General features: G+C 40.9%; 4 protein-coding genes across 4 annotated transcripts; all 4 read right to left on the bottom strand.

Annotated features, from left to right (window-relative positions):
* Nucleotides 1–1785: 1785 nt before the first annotated feature.
* On the bottom strand, nucleotides 1786–2340 carry LOC133459991 (histone H3). Its single transcript, XM_061740448.1, has one exon. The coding sequence runs from the start codon at nucleotides 2338–2340 to the stop codon at nucleotides 1930–1932; it is 411 nt and encodes a 136-aa protein (XP_061596432.1). The 3' UTR covers nucleotides 1786–1929.
* Nucleotides 2341–6594: 4254 nt separating this feature from the next.
* Nucleotides 6595–6987, bottom strand: LOC133459995 (histone H2B 1/2-like). Its single transcript, XM_061740451.1, has one exon. It carries the CDS (start codon nucleotides 6971–6973, stop codon nucleotides 6599–6601), a length of 375 nt encoding a protein of 124 aa, XP_061596435.1. The 5' UTR covers nucleotides 6974–6987; the 3' UTR covers nucleotides 6595–6598.
* Nucleotides 6988–10545: 3558 nt separating this feature from the next.
* On the bottom strand, nucleotides 10546–11364 carry LOC133459999 (histone H4). The gene has a single exon (XM_061740456.1). The coding sequence runs from the start codon at nucleotides 11345–11347 to the stop codon at nucleotides 11036–11038; it is 312 nt and encodes a 103-aa protein (XP_061596440.1). The 5' UTR covers nucleotides 11348–11364; the 3' UTR covers nucleotides 10546–11035.
* A 2138-nt stretch (nucleotides 11365–13502) lies between these two features.
* Nucleotides 13503–23654, bottom strand: taf9 (TAF9 RNA polymerase II, TATA box binding protein (TBP)-associated factor). The gene is made up of 7 exons (XM_061740446.1): nucleotides 23569–23654; nucleotides 23274–23355; nucleotides 19593–19729; nucleotides 18245–18379; nucleotides 18089–18170; nucleotides 17845–17958; nucleotides 13503–13900 (listed from the first exon to the last, which is right to left on the bottom strand). Exons 1-7 carry the CDS (start codon nucleotides 23602–23604, stop codon nucleotides 13743–13745), a joined length of 744 nt encoding a protein of 247 aa, XP_061596430.1. The 5' UTR covers nucleotides 23605–23654; the 3' UTR covers nucleotides 13503–13742.
* Between the last annotated feature and the right edge of the window lie 228 nt (nucleotides 23655–23882).

The following is a 23882-nucleotide window of genomic DNA, read 5'->3' as shown; positions in this document are numbered from 1 at the left end:
TGTTATATCCTTCAATTAAAAACAAATCACTTCACACTAGGGATGGGCGGTGTGGACTAAAAACTTTATCACAATAATTTCTGGCATTTATCCCGATAAGGATAAAAATGACGATAAAAAGAATACCAATTCAACTCCACCTTTTTAACTATAAATCTATCTTTCTTTCTTTCTTTCTTTCTTTCTTTCTTTCTTTCTTTCTTTCTTTCTTTCTTTCTTTCTTTCTTTCTTTCTTTCTTTCTTTCTTTCTTTCTTTCTTTCTTTCTTTCAGACTCATTTCCTTCCTTCCTTCCTTCCTTCACATACATTGTGTGTGGATTTAACACAGAACCATAAATCAGCTTTACACAAAAACGTCATCAACGGGAATTTATCGTTTTTACCGTGAGATAACAAATTCTACACAAACAAAACTTTACTTGTCACTGTTCTCAATGACAACGAATTCAATTCAATTCAAATGTTATTTATATAGCGTCTAATACAACAAAAGTTGTCTCTTGGCGCTTTCCAGAGACCCAGAACATGACCCCTGAGCAATTATTACATAAACAATGGCATTGGTGAATGTATATGTATATATATATATATATATGTATGTGTGTGAATACGTGTGTAAGTAGATATCAGAGGAGGGTAGAGTAGCCAAAGATTGTACTCAAGTAAAAGTACTGTTACTTCAGAATAATATGACTCAAGTAGAAGTAAAAAAGTATTCATCCAAATAATTACTTGAGTAAAAGTAAAAAAGTACTTGGTGAAAAAACTACTCAAGTACTGAGTAACTGTTGAGTAACGTCTGATTTATTTTTTTAACACAACCATTCAAACAGACAAAAGTACAAAATAATCATCTTCAAGCAAATTAAATCAATAAAATAATAAAATAGATTAAAATTAATAAAAAATAAAAAATAGCTTAAATTAAAATAATCTTAAAGTAAATTCAAGTACTTTAATAAATAATAAAATAAATAAAATAACTTAAGAAATTAAGCACAAGTAGCACAAAATGTCATGCCTTTATACTTTTCTTTTTTAACCAGGCAGAACTAGAACAAGCCCATGAACTCATAGAAACTCTGTGTGTGTTTGAGTCTGTGTAAATGTGACAAAACATGCAAAAACAAACATTTTTCCCAAAGAATCACCCAGTGATGTCATGAGATTGACGCGTACGCGGATAAAAGGGATAAAAGAAAAGTAACAGCTCAACGTAGCCTAATGTAGCGGAGTAAGAGGAACAGTTTCTCCTTCACAAATCTACTCAAGTAAAAGTAAAAAGTATAGTGATTCAAAACTACTCATAACAGTACATAATTTCCCAAAACTTACTCTAGAATAGAAATAGAAAGCCTTTATTATCATTATACTTCTACAATGAAATTAGGCAGCAGCTCCATCAAAGTGCAAAACAAATGCAGACTGTAAACAACAAAAATAGTCAACATAAATATATATATACACACTATAAGAAAAGAGTGAATGGGAGAATAAAAATGTACATGAATGGGTGGAGGAATATTGCACTTGGATGGGTGGAAGAATATTGCACTGAAAGGATGGAAGAGTATTGCACATAGATAGGTAAGGAATATTGGGACATTATGGACAGGAAATAGAAATATTGCACAGTGTGAGGTAGCTTATGAGTTCAGAAAGTTCACAGCTTTGGGTAAATGTAACTCGTTACTACCCACCTCTGGTAGATATATACTTAGATATAGAGCAGATGGAGTTAATATAGAGATAGTATGGTGTAAATAATTATATTTATATGGGCATGTGTGTACAAAATACTCAACTATGTGTATAGGTAAGAAACAAAACCACATCTGTAATTTAATAGTTAACCAGAACACCCAGCTCTCCAGGAACATGTGGTGGCTCTTAAAAGAGCCGTTGTGTGTGTTTCCACGGGTCGGGTGTCTAAGCCCTCTCTCCGCGGATGCGGCGGGCCAGCTGGATGTCTTTGGGCATGATGGTGACTCTCTTGGCGTGGATGGCGCACAGGTTGGTGTCCTCGAACAGGCCGACCAGGTAAGCCTCGCTGGCCTCCTGCAGCGCCATGACGGCGGAGCTCTGGAAGCGCAGGTCGGTCTTGAAGTCCTGAGCGATCTCTCGGACCAGCCGCTGGAAGGGCAGCTTGCGGATCAGCAGCTCGGTGGATTTCTGGTAGCGGCGGATCTCCCTCAGAGCCACGGTACCGGGCCTGTAGCGGTGAGGCTTCTTCACTCCGCCGGTGGCCGGCGCGCTCTTGCGGGCAGCCTTGGTGGCCAGCTGCTTCCTGGGAGCCTTTCCTCCGGTGGACTTGCGGGCGGTCTGCTTGGTTCTGGCCATGTTTGATATCGATGTTCGCTCTGACTCTCGGGTTGAGGATCTGATTCAAGGTAACGGTCGGTCACGCGTATTTATAGAGCGCGACGGAGCTGATTGGTCCACACTGCACCACGTGATCAGTAACCGCCCAGCTATTGGCTGCAAAAGATTCAAACGTTCAAAGCTCTCCGGGACAAAAAGACTTATTGCTCAAGTACTCGTTTATTTCAAAATAAAAACATTACATGAAGTTATCTTTGTCTCCATTAAAGGTTAAAAACTCATTTTTTTACAGCTGAATTTGAATTATTTAAACCATCTGAATTAAAATGTAAACATTGTTAATTTTAGTACTTAACTGTTATTCTAGCTTAAGTCTAATTATTTTCATCATATAAAGCACCTTACATGGCTGAAATGTGATGTACAAATACACTTTATTCTGACAACTGTTTTGCTGTACTATTACAACAAAATAGACAAGACAACTGCAACGTGCAATTATGTAAATATCCATCTGTAAATATCCGTCTGTTATTTTTTTTATATACTAGTATTTCTTATTATTTATTTTTCTTCTTATTATTATTATTATTGTATATACCAGTTTACTGTTTATAGTGTGTTATTATTACTGTGTTATTACTATTCCTATTGATGCCTCTTGTTTTTGCACTATCCCCTTTGCTGCTGTAAACTGCAAATTTCCCCTCTGTGGGACTATTAAAGGATTATCTTATCTTATCTTATCTTTTTCCTTGTCGTGTCTTTATTTGCAATTAGTCTAGACATAAGCAGTAATTCAGGGAAGTTTAACTATTTAAGGCAGTTTTTGTTACACCACTCACTGGGACGACTTGGTGCAAAGACGTGGACTTTATTTCACCGGCAGACAGGGTAAAACCATACGGCTGCTGGGATGCATTCAGTACACACTTCTACTCTTTTTCTCACAACTCCAGGGGCTTTACATAGAGGGCGCACAGGGCACTCTTTCACTATAGATTTTAATTTACATTGGGAAAATGTTGTTTTTGGTTTCCATTGTTTCCCTAAAAAAGAAGGAAAATGTTACTTTTTGATAAATCTGTTTTTATTTCTTGCCACATTTCATGAATTCATAAGAGTACATTTTCAAAGAAAACCCTTTGCTTTTATGTTTTCCAGAAAGAAATGGAACTTTACTTAAAACTAATCACTAAATCAACAAATGAAAAGGCTATTAAAACCGTAAACTTGTGTAATATGTATAATCTTCTTGAATAACGAACATCACCCCTGGCACATGTTCCCTTCCTCTTCTGTGATAATTCTTTTAAATAAAGATTTTTTTATAAAAAAAAAAAAAAGAATAAGGGCTTCTTCTCCGGTACTAACCAGCACTATCATGTTACTCACACAGCCCCCTACTGCCCCCTACTGGCGTTATTTATTAACAGGCGCTACAATCCTCCCCTGCAAAATAAATGTTGTCCTCAATATTAGCATTTATAGTACAACAATGGCAAAAGGATATGGTGCCTAAAACTTAATTTATAGGTGCTTATGAAGGTAACAATTTCACTTTAAGATGCTTCATACTGGCAGCATCTTTCTGTAGAAAGCTATAAAGAAAGAAATGGGTTTAAAGTGCATATCATTGGATTATACCATAAGTACTTTACAATTGAATTCTATGTGATGTCATCACACTCTACTCTTGAAAAACACAACAGTGTCTTGACTCATCAATAGTCTACTCCTGAGTAGTTGTAACAATAGTACAGTACGAACATTAATGCTCAGTAACAAAATGATTTCTGTCACCTCACTTTTTCACTATTGGCGCTTATCCACTAGTACCTACTCAACTCGGCACGCCTCGTCCTCGTTTGTTTGATACCCAGGTGAGAAGTGGTTGGGTTGGGGTGAAGCTGCTGTGACATATTTGATTGTGTGATCTAAACAAAGAAGACAACAACACTAAAGATGTAGAACCTGGAGGAGATGATAGATGCTGCTGGGTCTGTGGCTTGTTTTCAATATAAAGTTAAAAAATGAGTGAAAGAAGCTTCAAGCGGCGACGCTTTTTTTAAAATTTTGTTCATCGGCGCTGATGAAAAATCAGCTGAGAGCCACAAGCGGCTGGGAAGTGACCGAGCGCCTAGATCTGATCGTTCCTTATTGCCCGTCTACATCCTTTTTTAATTCTCTCCTCAGCCACCAGGTTTATGAACATCTGCACCTCAGAGTTGGATCATGAAACAGACGTTTGCGCTGTATAATAAAATCACTGCGAGCCGCGAGTCGCTCTCGCGCCGACTCCCCGCTTCCTGATTCAAACATCTGACGGCCCCGCCCCCCAACCAATCAGTGACGTGTATTGTGGTGACGTCAGATACAGGGCCGACTCAACACGCTTAGAACCTCGGCAGAATAGATACATAAAAAGTACCTACTCTGCACGCCTCTACCCGCCTCGGCCCGTAGTGGAAAAGCGCAAGACGGGGGCGAGTAGAGGCGCGCTGAGTAGGTACTAGTGGAAAAGCGTCATGTATCTCACTCCATGGAGACCTTTTGTTTGCTTAAACTTATTCTTATACTTAAACCATTCCATTTACATTCTTTCAGTGCCATAACTTAACCCTAACTATTTGGATTAATAGTAGAACTTTTACTCAATTACGCCAACCATGTATTACTAACGTTTTACTGACCGTTATCAAAAAAAAAATGTTCCCACTACATCTCAATCTGTACTGTCCTGTGGCAGATATTATGGACAGTAACAAATCAGTTCAAGTCAAGATCATAAATATAGACAAAAGGTGTAAAGGGCATTGATGTTTTCCAGCTTGAGTTTAGTGAACAATATTGATGCTTCTGTAACTGTAGATCAGGGGTGTCCAAAGTCGGTCCTCGAGGGCCGGTGTCCTGCATGTTTTAGATGTGTCCCTTTTTTTATCAAACCGTAATACAAGGAGCTTGGTCTCATCAACAGAACTATCCAGACTTTGATGACAAGGTGGTGACGACCGTTAATTAGAATCAGGTGTGTTGATGCAGGGAAACAACTAAAACATGCAGGACTGCGGCCCTCGAGGACCGACTTTGGACACCCCTGCTGTAGATGGTGTTTAACTTCACTACATTTCACTAAACTTCTAATTAGTCCAGAAACAGGAAACAACCAAGAATATAGTGTAATGAACTATTAATGTTGAATGTAAAACTGTTGTTTAGTAAGTGTCCTTGATTACTGAGTGGTTGTGGTGAGGGAACAGACTTTTCCAGCCAGAGTGAAATGAAAAGGGCTGGTGGCTGAGACAGGTTTATGTGCGGCGACCCGGTGGTTTTTTTTTAATTCTTTAATGCAGAAACAGAATATGAACCTTTGAAGGGTTTGATTGATGTGAAAAGTGAAATAAAATATCAAACTAAGTTTTGCTTCCGCTCTATTTTTAGCGCGTGTGTGTTTTGCAGCGTGTGTGTGTGCAGCTCCGTCTCTGTAGACGGCGCCTTTTGGGTCGGTGCGCCGTATGTGTGTTTTAAAACCAAAAATGACACACAAAACTGAGGGTGCGCCTTTCCACACGGTGCACCGTATGGTCGTGAAAATACGGTAGTTAAATTATATTTTCAAATTTTATAAAAACGAAGACATCAAAAAGGTTTTTTATATCACATTGTTATAATTGATACCAACATTTATCTTTTAAGACCTACATGTCTTAATAGCCAGGGTTCCTTTTAAGAAGTCCAGCAGAGGTTGAGCGGAGGGTGCGGGAGGGGGTGTATTCTTTCAGTAGGTCACAGAGGTAAGTGGGGGCTAGGTTGTGAAGGGCTTTGTGGGTGAGGAGGAGGTTTTTATAAATGATACGGTATTGGACTGGGAGCCAGTGGAGTTGGATAAGAACGGGGGTGATGTGGTCAGATGACTTGGTGCGGGTGATGATCCGGGCGGCCGAGTTCTGAATGAGTTGTAGTTTGTCGGTGAGTTTGGTTGGGAGGCCAGTGAGGAGGGCGTTGCAGTAATCAATACGGGATGTGATGAATGAGTGGACCAGGATTTCGGTGCTGGATTGGGACAGTGCTGGACGGAGTCTGGAGATGTTGCGGAGGTGGAAGAATGCAGTCCGGGTGATGTTGTGGATGTGAGGTGCAAATGAGTGTGCATATTCAACACACTTCATAATAGTCGACAAATAAAAAAGCACAACGGGGTTTAAATTGAGGACTCAAACTCTCATGTGCAGATGTGTGGCCCTGAAAAGGGCCGTTGTTTTGGAACAACCAGCCACTACTTGGAGCTGGTGTACTTGGTGACGGCCTTGGTTCCCTCGGACACGGCGTGCTTGGCCAGCTCCCCGGGCAGCAGCAGCCTCACGGCGGTCTGGATCTCCCTGGAGGTGATGGTGGAGCGCTTGTTGTAGTGAGCCAGACGAGACGCCTCGGAGGCGATGCGCTCGAAGATGTCGTTGACGAAGGAGTTCATGATGCTCATGGCCTTGGAGGAGATGCCGGTGTCGGGGTGGACCTGCTTCAGCACCTTGTACACGTAGATGGCGTAGCTCTCCTTCCTGGTCTTTCTCCTCTTCTTCCCTCCCTTCCCGGCGGTCTTGGTCACCGCTTTCTTGGAGCCTTTCTTGGGCGCGGACTTCGCCGGTTCGGGCATTTTCCTCTCCTTTCAATGACGGTCGGAGATGAACTCCTCCCTCCGAGGGACTAGCTTTATAAAGACTCCATGTAAATGAAGTGTGCCGTCCCCCCCCTGTGATTGGCTCAGCTGGTCACGTGGCTGGAGCTCTTGTTTCCAGCTGAAGTGTCTTTGTGTAAAATGGCGGCGGTTTGTTATCAGGGCGGACTGAAAACAACGACGTTATGCTGCGTTCCATTTACCTCGGAAGTCGGAACTCGGAACTGGGAATGACGTCACAGCCGAGTTATCAGAGTTCCAGTTACAAAGTAGGAAAACAAGTTTGTAGTTCGCATATACCACTTGAAAAATGTAAATTACACTATAGCAGCATATATATGCCGAACAATACTTGTATACGACTGATTTAGTGTGACCAAAACTAGAATGAAGTGCTACGAATTTTTACAGAGCTCTCTTCTACTGTTTACAACCGGGGCAGCCATCTTGGAATGTGAACTCGGGGGTGGTGAAGACTCTCCCACTTTCCCAGTGGGAAATCCCACTTCGAGGGGCGTTCCAGTTGAAAATTCCTACTGGGAACTGGGAAATCCCCACTTCCGAGGACAAATGGAACGCGGCATTACAACACGAATGAAATCACAACGTTTAAATTAACCGTAGCTCCACATGGTCCCCCGGTGGGGGTTTCACCGGTGAAATGTGCCACTACGTTTCCTCTGTTAGGATTTAATGACACTGTTTAAAGGTTTGAAGGGTTGTGTTAGGATTTTATGAAATTGAGTATGAGTGTTTTTTTCTATAAGATTGTACACTGGTGGTTGCTCTCAGCACAGAACCTCCTCCTGTTTTTATGACCAGACTGATTAGCTCTAGTTCTTCTTTAGGTGAGGACGGTGAAGAGGAACAGATGTTTAAGATTGATGGGTCCCCTCCTGTTTTTCTCTGGGTTTTGGTTGTCGTGGATCTTTGCTGGGTTGACATGTCGGATTATTAGAGATAGACAACAGAAAATATATGGCTGAAAGTGTGACATGTTTAAGTTTCTTCCACTGCAGTTGCCTCCCAGATAAGGTTCAATATCTGCTCCTATAACGTACAAAACACCTCCCTTTTCAGTATAAATATGTAAATATATTTGGTTTGAGAAAAGTTTACCTCCGGCTGGAAAACATTGTGCATGATATAATAAAAGCTTGTATTAACATTTGAATTCTGTTCACTGGTTTTCTTATGGTGCACCAGACAAACGAACACGAGTATCTTTCAGCTCCAACCTCAAACATGCACCTGGCTGGATTCTGATGGCCTCTGCTCTTCCCTCAGCCCTGCATACGCCCTCCTCTGGAGGAAAACAAGGCCACAAAGACAGTGGCGTCAATTCAGTGGAAGCTAAGGTATGGCAAGGTTACGAGTCACAGAACTTAACTAGAGTATCAATCAACACGTCCAGCAAATACTCATCACAGAAGTCTGCTATGTAGCTTATCTGTGTGGTCAAGAAAATTGGAACTTTTTCAAATGCAGTCTCACTCACTGAAAAAACTCAAAATCTTACCAGGAATATTTGTCTTATTTCTAGTTAAAATGTATCATTTTTAGTCAAAAAATCTCATTACACTTAAGACAAGAGTCATCACCAGAAAAATAACTTGTTATTTGACCATTCTCACCTGTTTCAAGTAAATTTTCACTTGAAATAAGTAGAAAAATCTGCCAGTGGAACAAGATTTATCTTCTCATTACAAGCAAAAAAATATTGTTCCACTGGCAGATTTTTCCACTTATTTTAAGTGAAAATCTACTTGAAACAGGTGAAAATGGTTGTTTTTGAGTCTTGTCTAAAATGTAATGAGATTTTTTTTTACTAAAATTTAGACATTTTCACTAGTAATAAGACAAATATTCTTGTTAAGATTTTGAGTTTTTGCAGTGTATAATGACTAGTGAAATCGATCATGTTCTGATTTGCATTTGTAGTTATTCTATATGTATTAAGTAATAGAATAATCAATACAAATAGACACAGAGTAATCCCATAAATGTATTTAAAAAACAAACATTTACATTTTCCCTTGAAGCCAAGGTGTGGCAGCTGCCGTACCTTGCCATACGCCCCTGCACAAAGACAATAAAAACATGGCCTGAAGGAGCTCTCCCTCAGCTGCAGGACTAGTTTTGCACCATTTGGGCCTTATTTGAACACCAGGACTTACATGTGCATACAGACCCTGGACATCGTCACAGTGACAAAGTGACAAAGTGACAAAGGCCTCTGGGTTTCCCCTGATCAAAAGCCCTGGACGACATTCAGGAGCAACATCTCCTGCAGGTCTGGCAGGACCCGGTACAGCGAGGCCAGGGCAGTTTGCATACATAGCAAACCGATCCACTGGGGAAGTACGTGGGGGAACAAAAACCTGTCACTGAACACAAAAACAGAAGAACTCATACTGGACTTCTGCAAACCTGGCGGTGAAAGGCTCCGCTCATTCGGTCTTCTGAGGCGTTCACATCTCATACAGGACTGTCTCAGAAAATTAGAATATTGTGATAAAGTCCTTTATTTTCTGTAATGCAAAAATGTCATACATTCTGCATTCATTACAAATCAACTGAAATATTGCAAGCCTTTTATTATTTTAATATTGCTGATCATGGTTTACAGCTTAAGAAAACTCAAATATCCTATCTCAAAAAATTAGAATATTCTGGGAATCTTAATCTTAAACTGTAAGCCATAATCAGCGATATTAAAATAATAAAAGGCTTGCAATATTTCAGTTGATTCGTAATGAATCCAGAATGTATGATATTTTTGTTTTTTTAATTGCATTACAGAAAATAAAGAACTTTATCAAAATATTCTAATTTTCTGAGATAGTCTGTCAAAAGCACAGCGGGGGCGAGAAGGGCCCAGCAGCAAGTCCACTTCCTGAGAGGAAAACCACCTGGAGGAGAAGCTGCTCGGGCCGCCTACAGAGCCGTCAGAGCGTTAAACCACATCCTGCATCACCGTGTGGTACACCGGATTCTCTGCAGCGAGAGCTCAACACCACCAAAACAAACATGCTCAGATGTTTGTTTTGATATCTTTATTTTGCAATAAAATACTACATTTTGCTTAAACAATTAATGGGCTCAAATCACAAGTTACTGTGTTTTTTATCTTGATAGATGCTTTATAGATGTTGAACATACAGGACTATCTCAGAAAATTAGAATATTGTGATAAAATTCTTTATTTTCTGTAATGCAATTAAATAAACAAAAATGTCATACATTCTGGATTCATTACAAATCAAATCAAATATTGCAAGCCTTTTATTATTTTAATATTGCTGATTATGGCTTACAGTTTAAGATTAAGATTCCCAGAATATTGTAATTTTTTGAGATAGGATATTTGAGTTTTCTTAAGCTGTAAGCCATGATCAGCAATATTAAAATAATAAAAGGCTTGCAATATTTCAGTTGATTTGTAATGAATCCAGAATGTATGACATTTTTGTTTTTGTAATTGCATTACAGAAAAAAAAGAACTTTATCACAATATTCTAATTTTCTGAGACAGTCCTGTAATGCTTATGTGATTTTGACTTATTTCATGAGACAGCAGTTGGTATGAGATGTTTAACATCGGAGGCTACTGGTCTACCCTGACGATCAAGACCCAACACCAGACAAAACCATAATTTATTTTAAAAAAAAAATACAAAAAATTTGTATTCAACATTTGCGTGTTATTTTTAAAGCTGTATGTATGACCATACAACAGTGTCATATTCACCCATCCCCTAGATGGAGTAACATGGCTGCAGTATTTCATTTGCAGGACAGTAACTTGCTCACCAGGTTTTAGTTATATGCTTTTTATAAGTGGGATCAAATTAATTTGAAAATTAAAAATAATCTTTTAGGTACACCACTTTTATAGACATCTCACCATGAACATTTTGCTCAGCAAGGTCTATTATGTGATTTTCATTTCAAGTAAAGCGAGTTCAACTGGAATTGTAGCTCTGCAGGATGAGTGGGTGGCTCTTAAAAGAGCCGTTTTGTTCAGGTCTGATCAGATGTTTAACCTCCGAATCCGTACAGGGTGCGTCCCTGTCTCTTCAGCGCGTACACCACGTCCATGGCGGTCACCGTCTTCCTCTTGGCGTGCTCGGTGTAGGTGACGGCGTCCCGGATCACGTTCTCCAGGAAGACCTTCAGCACCCCGCGGGTCTCCTCGTAGATCAGGCCGGAGATACGCTTCACTCCGCCGCGCCGAGCCAGACGGCGGATGGCGGGTTTGGTGATTCCCTGGATGTTGTCGCGGAGCACCTTCCGGTGGCGCTTGGCGCCTCCTTTCCCGAGTCCCTTGCCGCCTTTTCCTCTGCCGCTCATTTTCGATGTTTTCTCTTCCTCTCGAACAAAGACGAATGAGCTGCTGCCGCTGGTGGGCAGGATTTAAACCTGAGCTGCGGACGTAAGAGAGAACAGAGGCGGAGCCAAAAGGCGGGGTCACAGAGTTCACAGAGTTCCTGGAGCTCTCAACGACTCAACCGTCTCCAAGTAAACACTGCTTATCCACTTTCTCCTTATTTCGTCGGCACTTTTATCTTGTGCGCTTTATTATTAATTTGATCAGGCACTGATGTGATTTATGTAGCTTTTTCTCCCGTTTTTGGCAAGGTCACCCTTAAAAACACAGATTTTAAATCAATAGTTTCTTCCCCTGGTTTAATAAAGCTTGATAATAAATACAAAATAGTATGAAGACTAAAAATGTATAAGTGCAAATGTATAATACTAAATATGTATATGTGTTCGTATTCATTTTTTTCCAAATCAATTGTATTTATAGCTTCTATTACAGCAGTTGTCTCCAGGATCTTTCCAGAGACCCAGAAAATTACCCCCAATCAATTATTACATAAACAGCAGGTACAAACTCCCCTTTAAGAGGGAAGAAACCTGGATCAGGACATGGATCATAAGGGGGGAGGCTCCTGCTGAAGACTAGCCGCCACAGAGGAAGCTGTCTTTAAAATGGACCTGGCTGTCGCCTAGCAACAACATCTTCTGGGTCTCATCCCTGTTCCTTCGGCAGGGATGACCCTGGTCCTGCTCAAGGTTTCTTCCCTCCTAAAGGGGAGTTTTTCCTTGCCACTGTTTGGCTTAAGGCTTTTTCTCCCACTAGGGGAGTTTTTACATGCCATTGTTTATGTAATAATTGCTCGGGGGTTTATGTTCTGGGTCTCTGGAAAGCGTCTGGAGACATCTGTTGTATTAGACGCTACACAAATAAAATTGAATTGAATTGAATTGTTCCACACATCTTTCATGCTTATCCAGAACTTTGGTTAGATTATCAAAACATTGTAAAACATTATGTGTTAAACTCGTGGCTCTAGTCTAGACAAACTTGTGGGTTGTGGACGCTGCAGATAAATAGACTGCTGCCTTTCCACAAACGCCCAAAAACCGACTCTAGCTGGCGGTGCAGGTCTGATCCCAGGTTTCAGGATGATCGCACCAATAATAAGCATCTGATTGGTCGGCAAATCCCCGAACCTGAGAGACAGATGGAATAAAAATAAAGTTAAAAAAAATTGTTCTTCATTGTTCTGAGTCTAATTATTTAATTTCACTTTACTTCCTACGATCTTATTCCCTAAGTGTCCCATCTACCGTTTTACTGTACAGGCGATACACACTTGTTTTTATACCGTCCTCCTGCTGCTCTTTGGTGCTCAGACACCACAGGCAGGCCTCACTTGCCTTAATTGAGGCAAGGGAGGCCTGCAGTTCTTTGGATGTTGTTCTGGGGTCTTTTCTGACTCTTGGATGAGCCGTCGCTGCTCTTGGGGTCATTTTGGTCGGCCGGCCTCCTGGGAAGGTTCACCACTGTTCCATGTTTTGGCCATTTGTGGATAATGGCTCTCACTGTGGTTCACTAGTCCCAAAGCTTTAGAAATGGCTTTGTAACCTTTCCCAGACTGACAGATCTCAATTACTTTGTTTCTCATTTGTTCCTGAATGTCTTTGGATCACAGCATGTGTAGCTTTTAAAGGATCTTTTGTTCTACTTCACTTTGACAGGCAGGTCCTATTTAAGTGATTTCTTGATTGAAAACAGGTGTAGCAGTAATCTTGCCTGAGTGTGGCTGGAGAAATTGAACTCAGCTTTCCAAAGATGTGATAAACCACAGATAATTTAGGCTTTAAAAGGGGGATGGGGGGTCACTTTTTCACACAGGGTTATGTAGGCTTGGATTTTTTTTCCCTCCCTTTTTTTCCCCCTAATAAAAACCTTCATTTAAAAACTGCATTTTGTTTTAACTTGTTATCTTTGTTTAAATTTGTTTGATGACCTGAAACATTTAAGTGTGACAAACGTGCGATGCATCATATTAAATATTAGCTCAATTCATTCAATAAACCATTTAATCAAACCTGACGTCTCTTCCTGCTGCTTCACACTTAACTGCAAACCGTGAATCCGATTATTTATTTTAATGCAAACTCATTCATGGAAACACCAACCGCAAGTTCAAAGTACAAGCAGCCCAATTTTTATTTTAACACCATTTATTGTGAAGGATGTCAGCAGGTTTCACGGGTCGACTCGCGGGACGAGTCTTCTTCTCTGGGTCGACAAGCGTTCTACCAAACACTAACTAACACGAGGAGTTCTTAACCAGCCCGAGACGGGCTTTAGTCCGTTTTTTTTTTCCTGTCATTTTGAAGCGATGTAAGAAAGATGATTAAAAAATAAAAATAAACTCCAGCATCGTCGTCATAAAGCGTCGTAGTCGTCGTCGTCTTCGTGCTTCCTCTTCAGCGACTCTCCGCCGGCGTTTTGAGACCCGAGGTTGGTGGTGATGAGGATGTTCTTGGAGCCGATCAGAGACGGGTTGATGAGGACGTTGGACACGGCGGGTGTGGACGGCGTCGCTGTCGGGACAAAGAGGACGAGTTAGCAACACCTTCTTCAACACTGCAAACATCCGGCCGCCGATGTTCCCCGGCCGCTACGACTAATCATCTTTCACTCGATTCTTGAGGTCACTATTTTCATCTCGAGGATTTTGGTTCATTTAAAGAAAGTGTTAGAAAGTGTGTTTGTAGATTATGTATTTATACGCTGGAAAAGGACATCTAAATTAAAGCTATTCTTAGAAAAACAACAACAAATAAAAGACAGATTTATGTCGTCTGTTGACATCTGATGGCTTCTTACAAAAGTTGAAAAAAAATATGATAAAATTGTTAGTTTTAAGCTTTGTTAGGTGTTTAATAGCCTTATAATTTAACTAAATATGTAAACCGATTGAGTAAAGTTCTTCAATGTGCTGTCGCCACCTCCCCTGCAGTAGAAAATACTTTTCCTCTACTGCACTACTAGTTTAGCTACTCTCTGGAGTTGTAGAGGTGAACGTAGTGCTGGGCGGTATGACCAAAAATTTATATCACGGTATTTTTCAAAATTATATCGGTTTCACGGTATATCACGGTATTTTTTTTTTCATGCACAACTGGGTGTTAACCACATTTTCTAATGATTTGGAAGATAGTAAATTGACTTAGAATGGCCTATTTTACTGTAATGAGAAAGAAATATTGTAGAAAAACATTAATGTCCACAGTAGTATAAATACAGATTTGCAGGGCCTCACAAAATGATGCCGTTTACAATGAGATTATTTTTTTCAAGGTCCTGTTCTCATGTATTTTTTCAACTACACAAGCAATAAATCAGTCTGTTTTCAAGTAGATTTTCACTTAAAATAAGTAGGAAAATCTGCCAGTGGAACAAGATTTTTTTGCTTGTAATAAGAAGATAAATCTTGTCCCACTGGCAGATTTTCCTACTTATTTCAAGTGAAATTTCAAGGTGAAAATGGTCAAATAAGTTATTTTTCTGGTGATTACTCTAAATGTTGAAATAGCAGTAATACCACATTCATTGATGAAATGATGGAAAGGAGGGATGGCAGTTTTACAGGGGGATGATTTGGACCGTTTTTATTTCAGGGGGGGATGATTTGGACCGTTTTTATTTCTGGGGGGAGGATGCCATCACATCACCCCTCACCCCCCCTCAACTCGAGTACTGCTCAGAGGGAACTCAGAACTTCTTCATAAATAACTCAAAAATCCCAGCGGCGAAAGCTCCGCGTCGATTTAACGCGGAACCATAAATCAGGCTTCACAGCGCGACTCACTGTGCGCCCGGCTCGTGCTCGGCGCCGCGCTCATATATTTAATAAATTTATAAAGCCCATATATTTATAAAACCTCACTTGGCGGAGCCCTAACGCTGGGGCCATGGTAGATTTAAGTTACACGCGGACACGCAGCACTGTTGACTTTTCCCTGCCGGCTCTGCTCACTGTTCAGTCGCTAAACTGTCCCCACACAAACAGTGATCAGCGGCGCTACGTTCCGCCGCGCTGCGCGGCGTTCCCAACGTTGTGTGCGCTACTCACCGGTATTACGGTATATGAAAAATTCATATCATAAGAAAAATAAACACCGGTATTCGGTATGAACCGGTATACCGCCCAGCACTAGGAACAACCGCAGCTTTCTTGTTAGTCTCCAAAACTCTTCAAAAAGGCCTGAAAGTCGCAAGATTTTGCGCTAGTTGTTTATTTTAAAGTTGCCAGATGGATCTGACAGCCGTTAAACTCTCCTGACGTGGTACAAAAACCTCCGCCCCCTTCAGAGTCGTCACGGAAGTGAAATCAAACGATTGAGACCAAAACGTTTTTTTGAACCAGACTGTAAATATGTGTTTTTCTACTCTAAAGTTGGACATTTTAAGTTAAAGCGGAGGTGAGCTTCTGCGGCCTCTAGCGGCCGGCCGAGGAACTGTAATGAAACCAAGGTCCGCGTGAGTGCGACCCTGGAGGTCGGCTGGTCGGCTGTGCAGAAGCCGCGGTGCGATTCAGCTCACGGCAGCAGCGGCGACGGTCGAGTTATCGCCACTTTAAAAATCGACCCTTGAACATTTCAAATCGCAATGAATTGATGCGTTTTGACTCCTTTGATCGTGATCGGAGGCCAATATTGATGTAATCTCCTGATCAGAAACCAACACACGACTGAGATCTAAATAATTAAATACATTCTTACTTCATCCTTCACGGTTGCAACTGCCCTACCTGATTTATTGTGTTCAGATAATGAATTGTTGTTTTTAACTTTATGTTCAAGTTTATTATTTTAATTGCACTTTTATTGAAAATATTCGATCTGAAAACAAAAAAAAATCACCTTCGATATCAGAATCATTCATCAGAACATTTGCACTGAACTGGATCTCCAGACTTTTATTCATCAGAACTGAGTCAAAAGTCTTGGGTTGATTGGATTATAATCGACAGGACTTCATCTATTGATTAAAACCCGATCCAGTTATTCCCAGGGGTGATAGTAAAAAAAAATCCTGAGCCTGAACTTTTTTTCCCTGGGAGGTAAGCGAGCCCCTAAACCAAGATATATGCCCCGATCAACACAATTGTCATTTTTTGTCCTCTTAAAGTGTAAGTCTGGTGTAAATTGACCCATGGTCCTGTTCAAGCTCACCACATGCAGCCCATAGAAAACAGAATGAGTAAATTGAACAACATAGGCCAGGGGTGTGATTCCCTGGGACATTTTGATAAATAGTTCATTAAATTGAATATTCTGATGACTTTTGTAGATTTTCCATATTTTTGTAGATATGCCTCCACGCTGCCAAACACACACAAACACAACCGCATGTGAAGCAGTAAATTGGCTTAGAATGGCCTATTTTACTGTCATGAGGAGGAAATATTGTAGAAAAACATTAATGTCCACACTAGTATAAATACAGGTTTACATGGCCTCAAAAAATGATGCCGTTTACAATGAGGTGGCAGCACTTATGATTCTAATGTAGGGCTGAACGATTTTTGAAAATAATCTAATTGCGATTTTTTTCCTCAATATTACGATTGCGATTTAATATGTGATTATTTTTTTTCAAGGTCCTGTTCTCATGTATTTTTCAACTACACAAGCAATAAATCAGTCTGTTTCAAGTAGATTTTCACTTGAAATAAGTACAAAAATCTGCCAGTGGAACAAGATTTTTTTGCTTGTAATGAGAAGATAAATCTTGTCCCACGGGCAGATTTTCCTACTTATTTCAAGTGAAAATTTACTTGAAACAGGTGAAAATGGTCAAATTAGTTATTTTTCTGGTGTTATTTTTCTGGTGATGACTCTAAATGTTGAAATAGCAGTAAAACCACATTCATTGATGAAATGACATAAGGGATGGAAAGGAGGGATGGCAGTTTTACAGGGGGGATGATTTGGACCGTTTTTATTTCAGGGGGGATGATTTGGACCGTTTTTATTTCAGGGGGGATGATTTGGACCGTTTTTATTTCAGGGGGGTGTGATTTGGACCGTTTTTATTTCAGGGGGGGGGTGTGCCATCACATCACCCCTCATCCCCCCTCAACTCGAGTAGGCTACTGTTCACACGGAGCTCAGAACTTCTTCATAAATAACTCAAAAATCCCAGAGAAAAAAAACACCAGCAAGCTAAAAAACAAACCAATAAAGCTCTCAGAGTTAACACAACGAACCGCCGGAAATCCGGCGTGACGCCGGAGCGCTATCACCCCTGTATTCCAGAAAGCAGAATTAATCTGTTTCTGAGTAAACAGTAATCCTGCATTTCCAGCTCTAAAAGTACTGGTGATATAAAGATAAGATGCAGTAGAAGTACTCCTGATGAGACAAGTTTAAAACACTGCCACATCTGGGCAGGAGGCCTCACTACAGCATGCTGGGACATTTCTTTCCTGACCGCAGATCTTCTCAGCGACAGCAGCTGATAATGAGCAGGTTCTTACTGATTTTGGTGGTGGCCGTCTGTGAAGCTGGTGGGATCTGAACGGTGAACCGCTGACCCGTCAAAGACACCGGAGTCCCGACTTTGGTGGTGACTGACTGAACAGACGACGTTCCTGCGGGGGAAAAACACCGGTCAAGGCCTCATAGTGGTCCAGTCCAACTGTCTGAGGCATCTGGATCAACATCTGGATCAACATCTGGATCAACATCTGGATCAACATCTGCATCAGCTCAGCGACTCACCGAGGGTGGGCGTGGACGGTCTGCTGGAGACGGCGCCGACGCTGAGGCGAGGCACGGTTATCCTCCCGGCAGACGAGGTCACCTGAAGGGAGACAGCGGCAGCGTTAAACTGCAGCAGAGAAAGCGGGCCGACAATTCAAGATCACGCGTCTCCACCTTTTTCTGGGTGGACTTGAGCCGGTAGTTGGGGGCAGTGAGACAGTAGCGGTCCGGGGGAAGCCGAGGACCCGTGTAGGGTTTGATGAGCGGGAGCGGGGTCTGGTTCTTCTGCCTCGCAACCTCCAACAGGAACTGAAAACATCAGAGCAGACGTTGAAGCGCGAGACTGAGACGAGAAACGGTTAAAACTAGTGATGCACCGATTGTTCGGTAACCGAAATTATTCGGCAAAAAAACACTTTCGGTGGAATAAGTAGGAAAAAAAAAACGAACAATTAATAACGGCGTTGTAATATAAGGAAATAGAGTGGCCACTCCATAATACATCCATGGGCCGCTCCCGTAACGGTTGCGCACCACAAAAATAAATCGTTGGCCAACCAAAAGGTAACCACATAAGAATTTTACCTAACATTCACCAGGAGGTGGAACCAAAACAACATAATGCTGGGAAATTAAAAAATGTTGAGTTTTTTATGTTCAATAAATATTTTCTACCTTGTAATTTTGTAAAAGATTTTTTTCTTTGAAAAGCATGCCTAAATCAAATTTATTTGATTTATGCAATGGTGAAAAAATTGGCAAAATAAATGAAAAACTGCGAAGAACCATGTTCGGTATTGTTCGGTATTCGGCCAAGTGTTTATTATTATTTTCGGTTTCGGCCACAAATTTTTATTTCGGTGCATCATTAGTTAAAACATTGTACACTGTTAACAAAATAATAGTTTCGTGATGAGACACGACCTTCAGCCCTTTAATGAAGGTAAAAGTACAAACAGACTAAACGAAACTAACTTCTCCTGGCGTTTCAAAGCTGCTCCAAGAACTCATGACGACACATCCGCTGTAATTTATTCACTTATTCGTCTAAATTATCCAATAAATATCACTTTGCCTGTTACAAATAATCAATTGCTGTGATCAATCAGTGATTTAAGATGACTGTGATTGTGAATGCGCAACGGTCATGAATGTTTCATGTGTTGAGAAGAGCCGAAAGGAAACGGAAAAGCCATGTTTCTAAGTCGTTTTCCTCTATTGAACAATGAATGATTGACAGGCGGGACGCCATTTTAACGATCATCTGTTTTCATCCATCAACTTCCAAAAACAGATGTCCTTCCAGGTAGCGGAGGACAATAATACTCAGAGCAGTGGGGGACAGCAGCTCCTTCCTGAAGAATTCATTGTCAAGATTTGAAGCTTTTCAGAAGCCGCTCTTGATCTTTGGTAAGTTAACGTCACAAAATCAACCAATCCCCTTAAAATTGGACAGAAACATGTCGGACAGGTAGAACATGTGAAGGACGAATTGGGAAAGACGAGGATGATGCAGTCTTACGTCACGTGGTGGTGGCGAGGTGAACGACTGGTCCATGCGGCACTGGATGGCTAGTTTGATGTCGTCTGCGTCCACGTTGGACTTCTTTGCATGTGTGGCGTAGATTTTTGCATCTTCGATGATGGTTGTCACGTACCCTGAAGACAAACGACAGCAGAGACTTTAGATCACATGAGGACTTTCCAGACCATCGTGTCCCATCAGTGACACACTTCTGCATCCTCCAGGGTTTATCTTCTGACAAGTTGTCAGTGAACAAACCTGCAGATCTGTTTATCTGGAATCTGCTTCCCCAAAACTAGGGATGGTTACCAAGTAATGTTTGGTACCAGTTCCTAACTGGGAGAGAACCCACAGGAGGCAGCAGTAGTTGTGGGTGACAGAGCTGTTGACAAATGTAAAACCTTTACAGGCCATCACGCCGCAGGAATCTAGTTGGTTTAAGTTTAGTAGGAAACATTCAGGGACATTTATTCACTTATCGTCTGTGTTTCTCTAAAGTTGGCGCAGATGTATAAACTCTCTAGACACAGTTACTTCCTGCACACAAGACAATTTGACCGATTCATCAACTAGATTAGATTGTCCTTTACTATTCCCTTTACACTCGACACACACATGCAGCGAAAGGTTAAAGTAAAAAAAATAAATAATTACAAAATATAAACAGTATACAGGACTGTCTCAGAAAATTAGAATATTTTGATAAAGTCCTTTATTTTCTGTAATGCAGAAATGTCTGGATTCATTAAAAATCAACTGAAATATTGCAAGCCTTTTATTATTTTAATATAATAATAATATATATATAGATCATGGCTTACAGCTTAAGAAAACTCAAATATCCTATCTCAAAAAATTGGAAATATTTCAGTTGATTTGTAATGAATCCAGAATGTATGACATTATTTTTTTTTTTTTTTTTTTTTTTTTTTTTTTTTTAAATTGCATTACAGAAAATAAAGAACTTTATCACAATATTCTAATTTTCTGAGACAGTACTGTATACATTGGAATGAAAATAAAAGTAATGCAGTACGGGGAAAAAAAAGAGAAAGTGCAAAAAAAAAAAAAAAAAAAAAAAAAGCATGTAGGATGTTTATGAGGTAGACACATATTGCACATCTTGTTGTTATTGTCCGTTACTACTGTGAGCAGGCCTGGTTGTGGTTGTAATTCACTCTGTAAAGAGAATTCACATGTTGGTTTCCATCATTAAAATCTAAAAGTTTGGTTATTTTTGATTGAAACAGAAAAGACCAGTGGCGTCTTTGCATTAGGGGCCGGTGGGGCACGGCCCCACCAGAGTGCGCTGCTGCGCAGGGGAAGATTATGTGTCATTAAACATAAGTTCATAATAAATTTGTCTCCAATGAAATGTCCGCAGTTTTCATTTGATGCAACTTAATTTGATCTGCTGACACTTTTTGTAGTGTAACTGTGTGTAAATAGTTCGCCCTGCCTGATCCAGCCCCTCTGTTTCCGCTCGGTGGGGCACGGCGGAGATGTCCCCTCTGCCTGTAATGTTGTTAACTGGTGAACTGCTGCGCGCGCCTGCGCGTGTACAGCGCACACATTAGCTTCGACAGTGGGGCCGCGAGCTCAGGGCCCCAGAGCGCCTCTCATTGGCTGCTCTGAACTGAAGCAGACGGCGGTCAAACAGCTCACTCTGTGATTGGCTGTTCCCAGAATTTCCCAGAATGCTTTTCGCCGTCATTTGCGGACTGAATAAAAAAAAACTATTTCTAGCGAGAAATAAATATTTTACTTCCCTAATATTCACTCAGTGAATGTACATAATCACTCGCTTGTCTTTTTCAAACCGCGCCAGAATAAAGGCTGGTTTATGGTTCTGCGTTACACCAACGCAGAACCTACGGCGTAGGTCGCGGCGACGCGCGCCGTACGCCGGCTACGTACTTTGATTGATAGGTGACGTTTCATTCTTTCAAAATGAATGAAGTTGACTATTTGGTGAGTGTGCGATTTAGCACTTTATCAATTGAGCAGAAGTTGGAAATAAAACGTTTGGGACCACATCGACCGGATGATTTAACCATTTGTCAAGCCGGAAAAGACAAAACGAGGACATTTAATAAGGAATGGTTCAAAAGGAAACTCTGGTTAACCGGGAGCGTCAACGGTGAGTCTAACAGATTTTTATAGTGGAACTGACCATGTACTTATATTCTTTGAATTATAGTGGACTTTGTGTAATGCGCAACTGGTGATACATGTGTGGGTGTGGGTGTGGGGGGGACACAACCTCACGTGGGCTCCCCGACGCTGATGGAGCTGTTTACCTGTCTGTGGTGCTGAAATGGCTGTTTGGCTGTGGTAAACTCTGTGTGGTGGCTTTATTAATTGCTGTGTATTGCATGTGCGCCGTACACGCCATGCTCGTGCACGGTCGTGCTTGTGCATTGTGTTTTTATTGCTGTCACGTTGCTGTTTCGATCTTGAGTATTTGATATGAGCTCTTGAACACTGCCCATTTGGTAGCGCTATTGATATGATAATATATGTCGTTAGATGGGCACTGTTTGTGTGATGATGGCATTATTCAGCTGCAATTTTGTGGTCAAAGGTGCTGTGGTCCCTTCTCTCACTTGATACTGATTGCATAAGATTTTCCAGCATGGCCCCACCAAAATTTACAGACCAAAATCGCCACTGGAAAAGACTAAAGAATTCTCAATTACATTTTGATCACAGATCACCACTGGACTGGGCAGACAACACTGATGAATGAACCATATACAAAAAGGGACAAAGTCGGCTACACCTGCTAAGAAGACTGAGGGCGTTTGGGGTCTGTAGACCACTTTTAAACACCTTTTATGATAGTATTGTTGCATCAGTTGTTCTTTATTCTGTTGTCTGTTGGAGAGGGGGGAGCTCAGGAAGGGACAAGAAAAAAAAATGAATAAACTGATCAAAAAAGCTAGTTCTGTCCTGGCAGGCCCTCGAGTCTGTAGAGCAGGTGGGTGAGAGGAGAATGTTGCAGAAACTGACATCTATAATGGACAACTCCTCGCACCCCTGCGTGTGACGGTGAGCGCCCTGATAGGAGCTTATCAGGCAGTCGCAGACTGAAACACCCCCAGTGCAAGACAGAGATTTTCTGGAAGTCTTTTATCCCTATGTCAGTCAGACTTTTTAACAGTTCCATATAGTTTTTAATGGTGTTGTTGTAGTTGTTGCTGTCATTATCTAGTCACAGTCGCATGACATTACTGCAAAAAAAAGCACTTTAAACCACTGCACTTTTACTGTTTTTATATTTTTTTCAATTCAGCAAGCAGAGTACAGTCTTTCTCTGTTTTTTTTATATAATTTATTTATTATTCGCAGAGGTGTCAAGTAACAAAGTACAAATACTTTGTTACCTTACTTAAGTAGAAATTTTGGTTATCTATACTTCACTGGAGTAATTATTTTTTCAGACGACTTTTTACTTTTACTCCTTACATTTTCACGCAATTATCTGTACTTTTTACTCCTTACATTTTAAAAACAGCCTCGTTACTCTATTTCATTTCGGCCTTTAAAAAAAAAACTATGAGTTGATACTTCAACAGGAGTATTTTTAAACTCTAGTATCTATACTTCTACCTGAGTAATGAATGTGAATACTTTTGACACCTCTGATGAGATTATTAGTGTTCGTTTCTCACTCACTGTAGGTGAACTCCAGCATCTGGTTGATGACCCGCGGCTCGTACTCGCTGATGCCCATGTCCTTCAGGATCTGCATCATCACCTGCACACAAACACAAACCGCTGCTGTAAAGTCCTGTAGTAAAGTGAACCCAAACAGCGCGGAGCTACATGCTACATGCTAAGCTAACCGGTTTAGTCTACGTGCTAGTTAGCTCACAGGCTAAACGAGCAGTTCGTGCACCGATTACACAACTCTGACGGCATCTTGTTTCTGACATGGATTTGACATTTCTGATGTCGTTAAAGGTTGTACCTGAGCATCTTTGGGGATGGTTTTCGGAGCAGACATGTTTATTTCCCTCCCGCAGCTTCTTCTTCTTTTTCTTCAGTTCTCTCAGACCAAACAAAAAAGAGCGACAGCGGCGACTGGAGCTCGGCGCTGCCCTCTACAGGCAGACAGGTGTAACTACAGGACTGGCCGCGGCGGCAGACGCTGTAGTGACGTGCGCTCATGTTTTATTTGGACAGAAATTCGACAATAAATAATGGTAATTTAACATTTTTCGTTTATATTTCTATTCAAATGAAATGCATTGCCTGACGTTAGCATGCATAATGAATTGAAAG

Source organism: Cololabis saira, chromosome 14 (genome assembly GCF_033807715.1).
Source record: "Cololabis saira isolate AMF1-May2022 chromosome 14, fColSai1.1, whole genome shotgun sequence".
Lineage (NCBI taxonomy): Eukaryota > Metazoa > Chordata > Actinopteri > Beloniformes > Belonidae > Cololabis > Cololabis saira.
Note: the sequence above shows the minus strand (reverse complement) of the source record. Positions and strands in the feature narration are given on the sequence as shown.